This window comes from Oncorhynchus kisutch, linkage group LG6, assembly GCF_002021735.2.
Source record: "Oncorhynchus kisutch isolate 150728-3 linkage group LG6, Okis_V2, whole genome shotgun sequence".
In the NCBI taxonomy this organism is placed as follows: Eukaryota; Metazoa; Chordata; class Actinopteri; order Salmoniformes; family Salmonidae; genus Oncorhynchus; species Oncorhynchus kisutch.
The window spans coordinates 31,181,483-31,190,390 of NC_034179.2; the positions used below are offsets into that span (position 1 = coordinate 31,181,483).

The following is an 8,908-nucleotide window of genomic DNA, read 5'->3' on the forward strand; positions in this document are numbered from 1 at the left end:
CAAACCGACGCTGGCACTCAACGAGCTGTATAACGCCATAAGCTAACAAGAAAATGCTCATCCAGAAGCAGCGCTCCTAGTGGCCGGGGACTTTACTGCAGGCAAACTTAAACCATTTTACATCATTTCTACCAGCATGTCACATGTGGAAAACTCCCCACACAGCGATGCGAACAAAGCTCTCCCTCACCCTCCATTTGGTAAATCTGACCATAATTCTATCCTCCTGATTCCTGCTTACAAGCAAAAACTAAAGCAGGAAGTACCAGTGACTCGCTCAATACGGAAGTGGTCAGAGGAAATAGATGCTAAACTACAGGACTGTATTTTCCGGGATTCATCCAATGGCATTGAGGAGCATACCACCTCAGTCACCGGCTTCATCAATAAGTGCATCGACAATGTCGTCCCCACAGTGACCGTACGTACATATCCCAACCAGGAGCCATGGATTACAGGCAACATCCACACCGAGCTAAAGGCTAGAGCTGCCGCTTTCAAGGAGCGGGATACTAATGTGGGATACGGATGTTTATAAGAAATCCCGCTATGCCCTCAGACGAAACATCAAACAGGCAAAGCCTCAATACAGGACTAAGATTGAATCCTAGTATACCGGCTCTGACGCAAGTCAGATGTGGCAGGGCTTGCAAACTATTACGGACTACAAAGGGAAACCCAGCTGTCAGCTGCCAAGTGACGCGATCCTACCAGACCGGCTAAATGCCTTTTATGCTCGTGTTGAGGCAAGCAACACTGAAGCATGCATGAGAGCACCAGCTGTTCCGGACGACTGTGCTATCATTCTCTACATAGCTCAACATTCACAAGGCCGCGGGATATGTACTCAGAGCATGCGCAGACCAACTGGAAAGTGCCTTCACTGACTTTTTAAACTTCTCCCTGACCGTGTCTGTAATATGTTTTAGAACACCTATTCATTCAAGGGTTTATTTATTTGTATTTTTAGAATAATAGTGAAGATATCAAAACTATGAAATAACATATGGAATCATGTAGTAACCAAAAAAGTGTTAAACAAATCAAAATATATTTGAGATTTGAGATTTTTCAAATAGCCACCTTTTGCTTGATGACAGCTTGGCACACTATTGGCATTCTCTCAACCAGCTTAATTTGGAATGCTTTTCAAACAGTCTTGAAAGAGTTCCCATATGCTTAGCACTTGTTGGCTGCTTTTCCTTCACTCTGCGGTCCGACTCATCCCAAACCATCTCAATTTGGTTGATTGTCGGGCGATTGTGGAGGCCAGGTCATCAGATGCAAAACTCCATCACTCTCCTTCTTGGTAAAATAGCCCTCACACAGCCTGGAGGTGTTTTGGGTCATTGTCTTGTTGAAAAACAAATGATGGTCCCACTAAGCCCAAACCAGATTGGATGGCGTATCGCTGCAGAATATTGTGGTAGCAATACTGGTTAAGTGTGTCTTGAATTCTAAATAAATCACAATCACTGTCACCAGCAAAGCACACCCACACCATAACACCTCCTCCATGCTTTACAGTGAGAAATACACATGTGGAGATCATCTGTTCACCTACACCGCGTCTCACAAAGACAGCAGTTGGAACCAAATATCTATAATTTGGACTCATCAGACCAAAGGACAGATTTCCACCGGTCCAATGTCCATTGCTCGTGTTTCTTGGCCCAAGCAAGTCTCTTCTTGTTTTTGGTGTCCTTTAGTAGTGGTTTCTTGGTAGCAATTTGACCATGAAGGCTTGATTCACTCAGTCTCCTCTAAACAGTTGATGTTGAGATTAGTCTGTTACTTGAACTCTGTGATGCATTTATTTGTGCTGGAATTTCTGAGGCTGGTAACTCTAATGAACTTATTCTCTGCAGCAGAGGTAACTTTGGGTCTTCCATTCCTGTAGAGGTCTTCACAAGAGGCAGTTTTATCATAGCTTGATGGTTTTTGCGACTGCACTTGAAGAAACTTTCAAAGTCTTAAAATATTGATGGACTGTCATTTCGCTTTGCTTATTTGAGCTGTTCTTACCATAATATGGACTTGGTTTTTTACCAAATAGGGCTATCTTCTGTATACTCCCCCTACCTTGTCACAACACAACTGATTGACTCAAACACATTAAGAAGGAAATAAATTCCACAAATTAACTTTTAAGAAGGCAACCTGTTAATTGAAATGAATTCCAGGTGACTACCTAATGAAGCTGGTTGAGAGAATGCCAAGAGTGTGCAAAGCTTTCATCAAGGCAAAGGGTGTCTATTTGAAAAATCTCAAATCTCAAATATAATTTGATGTGTTTAAAAAATGTTTGGGTTACTACATGATTCCATATGTGTTATATCATAGTTTTGACATCTTCACTATTATTCTACAATGTAGAAAATAGTAAAAATAAAGAAAAACCCTTGAATGAGTAGGTGTTCAAAAACGTTTGACGGGTGGCGTACATGTTTCAAGCAGACCACCATAGTCCCTGTGCTCAAGAAAGCGAAGGTAACCTGCCTAAATGTCTACCGCCCCATAGCACTCACGTTGGTAGCCATGAAGTGCTTTGAAAGGCTGGTCATGGCTCACATCAACACCATCATCCCAGAAACCCTAGACCCACTCCGATTTGCATACCACCCCAAAAATCCACAGGTTACGCAATCTTAATCGCACTCCACTCCGCACGCCATTTCCCACCTGGACAAAAGGAACACCTATGAGAGAATGCTGTTCATTGACTACAGCTCAGCGTTCAACACCATAGTGCCCACAAAGATCATCGCTAAGCTAAGGAGCCTGGGACTAAACACCTCCCTCTGCAAATGGATCCTGAACTTCCTGATGGGCCGCCCCCAGGTGGTAAGGGTAGGCAACAACACGTCTTTCACGATGATCCTGAACACGGGGGCCCCTCAGGGGGAAACTCCAACACCATCATTAATTTTGCCGACCACCCAATGGTGGTAGGACCGATCACTGACAATGATGAGACAGCCTATAGGGAGGAGGTCAGAGACCTGGCAGTGTGGTGCCAGGACAACAACCTCTCCTTCAACATGAGCAAGACAAAGGAGCTGATCGTGGACAACAGGAAAAGGAGGGCTGAACACGCACCCATTCACATCGACTGGGCTGTAGTGAAGTGGTAGAGAGTTTCAAGTTCCTTGATGTCCACATCACCAACAAATTATCATGGTCCAAACACACCAAGAAAATCCTGAAGAGGGCACGACAATGCCTTTTCCCCCTCAGGGGACTGAAAAGAAATTCAAACATTTCTACTGCTGCACCATCGAGAGCATCCTGACCGGTTGCATCACCGCCTGGTATGGCAACTGCTCGGTATCTGACTGTAAGGCGCTACAGATAGTAGTGTGTAGGGCCAAGTACATCACTGGGGCGAAGCTTCCTGCCATCCAGGACCTATATACTAGGCGGTGGCGATTAAATATTCACTTACTTTTTGAAAATGTTCCTTTGATTTGTGGCCACACCTCAGAGCCTGGTTCCTCTATAGGTTTCATCCTAGGTTCCTGCCTTTCTCAGGAGTTTTTTTCTAGCCACCGCGCTTCTACATCTACATTGCTTGCAGTTTGGGGTTTTATAGGCTGGGTTTCTGCAAAGCACTTTGTGACTGAGGTAAAAAGCGCTTTATAAATAAATGTGATTGATTGATTGAGATGCGCAATGTATTCACACTTGAGAGAGAGAGAGAGAGAAGCCTGTCCAGCTCAGTAAAGTCTCAAACCTAAATTGTCCATAACAGTGAAATAAATGGGCTACTCCCTATGTGAATTATTGAGGAGGCCGAAAACACCTAAATTCAAACTGTTGTTAGAAAATCAAGCTTGTTCGAAAATCGTTTGAAATTGGCAAGTTGTAACATAGCTTATGCATAATAAGAAGGCAGCATGCCTTGGTTTGAGGGCAGCACAGGTTAACTGTCCTGTTGCGTAACAATAACATTTTGAAACAGTGAGTGCATTCTGACGTCATGCGCATAAACAAAACTCACACTGGGGCGACCATTAGAGATATTTGGAACTCACACATGAAAAGGTTAAAGGAACATTCTTAAAGTGTTCTAAGCTGCCATCTGTCTCCAGAGATGCCCCTTAAGAATCCCGACACTTGACTACTTGTTGGTTTTCTCAGGGTGTCGTATGATGGATGGATAGAAAGATGGAACAACTCCTACTGGGGGGAGGAGCATTAACAGTATAAAGGACAGTCACCTCTTGCCCAGTAAGGACTTCATCACCGTCTGCTCAGATAGGTAGATAGTAATTTACAACTAATATTGTTACTATGGGCTATGCAAAATAAAATAGCAAAGTAATACAAGAATAAATTGACTATGCTGTGTAGATGATCAATGATAAACTCATTGTGTAGATGATCAATGATAAACTCATTGTGTAGATGATCAATGATAAACTCATTGTGAATAGCTCTCATAGTTATTAGGTGACTAGGGGACTGTACACAGCTCTCTCTCTAAAGCATGTGTGTTCTGAGGAGGTTCCTCCTGTGCTATGCTTTTTACAGGACTCTGATGTTGCGCATGGAGAACGTGTCCTACGTGGCCCTGAAGCAGCCCATCGTGTTTGAGCTGGAGGGCTTTGAAGTGTCTCGGAGCCATGGTTACCCCCTGTTTGCCCTGGTCCTGGCCATCTACTTCCTGGTGCTGCTGGGGAACGTGGTTGTGATGGGTGTGATTGCAATAGATAAGACGCTACACAAGCCTATGTACGTGATGGTATGTAACCTGGCTGCCTGTGACCTGCTGGGAGGAACGGCTGTGATGACTCAGCTCATGGTCATCTTCCTGATGGGGGAGAAGAGGATTCCATACAACAGTGCCTATGCTCAGGCCATCTGTGTTCACACCTATGGTGCAGCTGTACAGACCATACTGTCAGCCATGGCCTATGATAGGTATGCAGCAGGTCATGGTAGATGAAAATGTCTCACATTAAAGTAAAGTTCTGCCTAGCTGTACTCGTCTATGGGAGAGTGAAATGTTCTCTCAGGGCCACATTTATTAAGTTGTTTCCACAAGCGCAAAATTTTTATCTGTTATTGTTAAGAAGGAATAATACTAATAGTAGTAAAATAATGCATTATACTCAAATTACAGGTATGTGGCAGTGTGTGAACCATTGAGGTACCATGCAATCATGACCACGGCCCACATGGTTTTTGTGATCTTGCTGGCCTGGGCTGTAGCAATCATCCTTATAGCTGTGCTCTTCGCTTTGAATGTGGGTACTCCACTATGTGGCACCTACATCAGGCATGTCTACTGCAGCAACCGTTCCATCCTGAACCTGGCCTGTGTGCCCACCCCCATTAACGATATCTACGGCAAGTTTGTGTAAATGAGGATTGACCCCCGCCATTATGTTATATCACTGCAATTATGAAGCATTGGTTGTTTTTTGTATCTTGTTTTGTCATTCACATTTTCTTTCCCATGACTTGTATTATGACATCTTCATATCATTCCAGGTTTGTGCATGACTTGGATTCTCAGCAGCAGTTCCTTCCTCATCATCTTTTTCTGCTATTCCAAGATCCTGTCAGCCTGTCTGATGAGGAAGAGTGGCAAGGGCAGTCGTAGTAAGGCCCTACAGACCTGCGCCTCTCACCTGGTCATCTACTTGATCTTCGAAATTGTCAGCCTCATCATTATCCTCAGTAACCGCCTCCCCCAGGTCCCAATGAACATCAAGAAGTTGTGCACTATCCTGATCTTCATCGTTCCCCCTCTAATTAACCCTATCATCTATGGATTTGTCACTAAAGAGTTACGCACAAGCATTATAAAGCTGTTGAAAACACGGGTCGCACTCAAACTGTAAAATGTTTGACAGTTTACTGTGGCATCCCCACCGTACCCATCGTTCCAGATAGAGAACATGCATATAATAATAACAGAGGTCATCTAACAGGTTGCAGGGAAAAAAATATGGCCAATGTAAAATAAATCTGAATGAAGTGAATTTACTGTAGTGGCCTCCAGTGGGTCCCCAAAGTGCTGTACAGTATGGCTTAGTGAGCATTGAATGTGTAGTGGGCTCCAGTGGGTCCCCAAAGTGCTGTACAGTATGGCTTAGTGAGCATTGAATGTGTAGTGGGCTCCAGTGGGTCCCCAAAGTGCTGTACAGTATGGCTTAGTGAGCATTGAATGTGTAGTGGCCTCCAGTGGGTCCCCAAAGTGCTGTACAGTATGGCTTAGTGAGCATTGAATGTGTAGTGGCCTCCAGTGGGTCCCCAAAGTGCTGTACAGTATGGCTTAGTGAGCATTGAATGTGTAGTGGGCTTGTAGTAGGAATACAGTATTTGTTTGAAAACAATTATAATTAAAAGTTACATTCCAAAAGAGATAGCAGATAATACAAGCATGACATGATGTGTGTCTCTAGCTCATGCTGTTTCATTTCCATGGTGGTTAGAATATGACACATGACTTTGTTGTGCCATTGTGAATTTGTGTAGCTGTTACATTTGTTTTGTTATTCAAATGACAGCATGTTCAATGTGAATAATAAGTAAACATACATGATACCATTCATTGGGAATGCCTACTTTAAAAAATATTTTTTTTGCAGCCCTTATAATAATATACAACTGAAACACAATTGTCTTGATTTGCACCATCACTTGGAACATAATAATATGAAATAAGGCATGATGGGACTATGAAGTGTGGCAGGTAGCCTAGTGGCAGGTAGCCCAAGTCGACTAGGTGAATAATCTGTCGATGTGCCCTTGAACAAAGCACTTATAGCGCATTCAGAAAGTATTCAGTATTCAGACCCCTTGACTTTTCCCACATTTTGTTAAGTTACAGCCTTATTCTAAAATAGATTTAGATCTTTGTTTTTCACCATCAATCTATACACAACACCACATAATGACAAAGCAAAAACATGTTATAATTATTTCATGCGCATTTATAAAACCTTAAAAAAACTTAAATATCACATTTACATAAGTATTCAGACCCTTTACTCAGTATTTTGTTGAAGCACATTTGGCAGTGATTACGGCCTCAAGTCTTCTTGGGAATGACGCTACAAGTTTGGCACACCTGTACTTGGGGAGTTTCTCCCATTCTTCTCTGCAGATCCTCTCAAGCTCTGTCAGGTTAGATGGGGAGCGTCGCTGCACAGCCATTTTCAGGTCTCTCCAGATACGTTAGACGGATTCAAGTCTGTGTTGTGGCTGGGACACTCAAGGACATTCAGAGACTTGTCCTGAAGCCAATCCTGTGTTGTCTTGGCTGTGTGCTTAGGGTCGTTGTCCTGTTTGAGGTCCTGAGCATCTGGAACAGGTTTTCTTCAAGGATCTCTCTGTACTTTGCTCAGTTCATCTTTGCCTCGATCCTGACTGGTCTCCCAGTCCCTGCCACTATAGAACATCCCCACAGCATGATGCTGCCACCACCATGCTTCACAGTAGGGATGATGTCAGGTTTCCTCCGGACGTGACGCTTGGCATACAGGCCAAAGATTTCAATCTTGGTTTCATCAGACCAGAGAATCTTGTTTCTCATGTTCTGAGAGGCTTTTAGGTGTCTTTTAGAAAACTCCAAGCGGGCTGTCATGTGCCTTATACTGATGAGTGGCTTCCGTCTGGCCACTCTACCATAAAGGCCTGGTGGAGTGCTACAGAGATGGTTGTCCTTCTGGATGTGATTGCTCAGTTTGGCCTGGTGGCCAACTCTAGGAAGAGTCTTGGTGGTTCCATTTAAGTATGATGGAGGCCACTGTGTTCTTGGGGACATTTTTTGGTACCCTTCCCCAGATCCGTGCCTCGACACAATCCTGTCTCGGAGCTCTACGGAAAATTCCTTCCACCTCATGGCCTGGTTTTTGCTCTGATATGCACTGACAACTGTGGGACTTTATATAGACAGGTGTATGTCTTTCCAAATCATGTCCAATCTATTGAATTTACCACAGGTTGACTCCAATCAAGTTACGGAAACAACCAAAGGATGATCAATGAAAACAGGATGAACTTGAGCTCAAATTCGTGTCTCACAGCAAAGGGTCGGAATAGTTATGTAAATAAGGTATTTCTGTTTTTTTTGTGGTTTTTTTAAATACGTTTGCAAATATTTCTAAAAACCTACTTTTTCTTGGGTTATTGTGTGTAGATTGATGAGGACAGCAATTATTTCAATCCATTTTAGAATAAGGCTGTAACATAACAGAATTTGTAAAAAGGCAAGGGGTCTGAATACTTTCAGAATGCACTGTGTCATGACTGTCATGTGAGGATCACAATGGGTCAGATCAGCTTTGCATTGACTGACAATATCCAGACCCTCTCCCCCCTGCAAAGGGGGGAGGAGAGCACTGGCCATTTTAACACCCAGTCGTAAATTAAGCAGGAGAGGACTCTCTCTCTACCCTCCAGTGTTGGCTAAAGGAAAGTCCCCTTGTCTCTAGAGACTTTTACCCACCCAAAACTCTAATGTCTAAAGAGTGGTTAACTGGAACAATAATTCTAACATTAAGAATGTGGGGAATGGTCAGTGGGGAGATATGGAAAACTAATTTCATCTGGTTGATTATTTTGTGATGTCATTGAAAATCTTATAGAGGAAATATTGTAACTTGGAAAGTATGGCCATTACAGGTATGAGGTTTCATCTGGTGCGTTGAGCATATAATATGAAAAGTGATGAAGGTATTTGTGTTAAGATAGTAATGTGATTTTAGTTTTCTAATGAGGTAATCGTTTTGGATAATATTTTACACAGTAACTAGCCATGCCCCGAGTGAGCTCAGAGAACTTGTCAGCCTGACGGAATGCCCTTTTTGACCAAGAGTGCATAAAGGCTTGGAAGAGAAATCAACCTTTAGACCAGGAAATTGTTGAAACTTTCAACCTCATCACGAGGTGAAGA

General features: G+C 43.1%; 1 protein-coding gene across 1 annotated transcript; it reads left to right on the plus strand.

The window, feature by feature from the left end:
- The first annotated feature begins 4,239 nt into the window (after positions 1-4,239).
- On the plus strand, positions 4,240-6,784 carry LOC109891795 (olfactory receptor 10A6-like). The gene is made up of 4 exons (XM_031825913.1): positions 4,240-4,261; positions 4,534-4,923; positions 5,126-5,352; positions 5,497-6,784. The coding sequence occupies exons 2-4, from the start codon at positions 4,541-4,543 to the stop codon at positions 5,847-5,849; spliced, it is 963 nt and encodes a 320-aa protein (XP_031681773.1). The 5' UTR covers positions 4,240-4,261; positions 4,534-4,540; the 3' UTR covers positions 5,850-6,784.
- Positions 6,785-8,908: the final 2,124 nt, after the last annotated feature.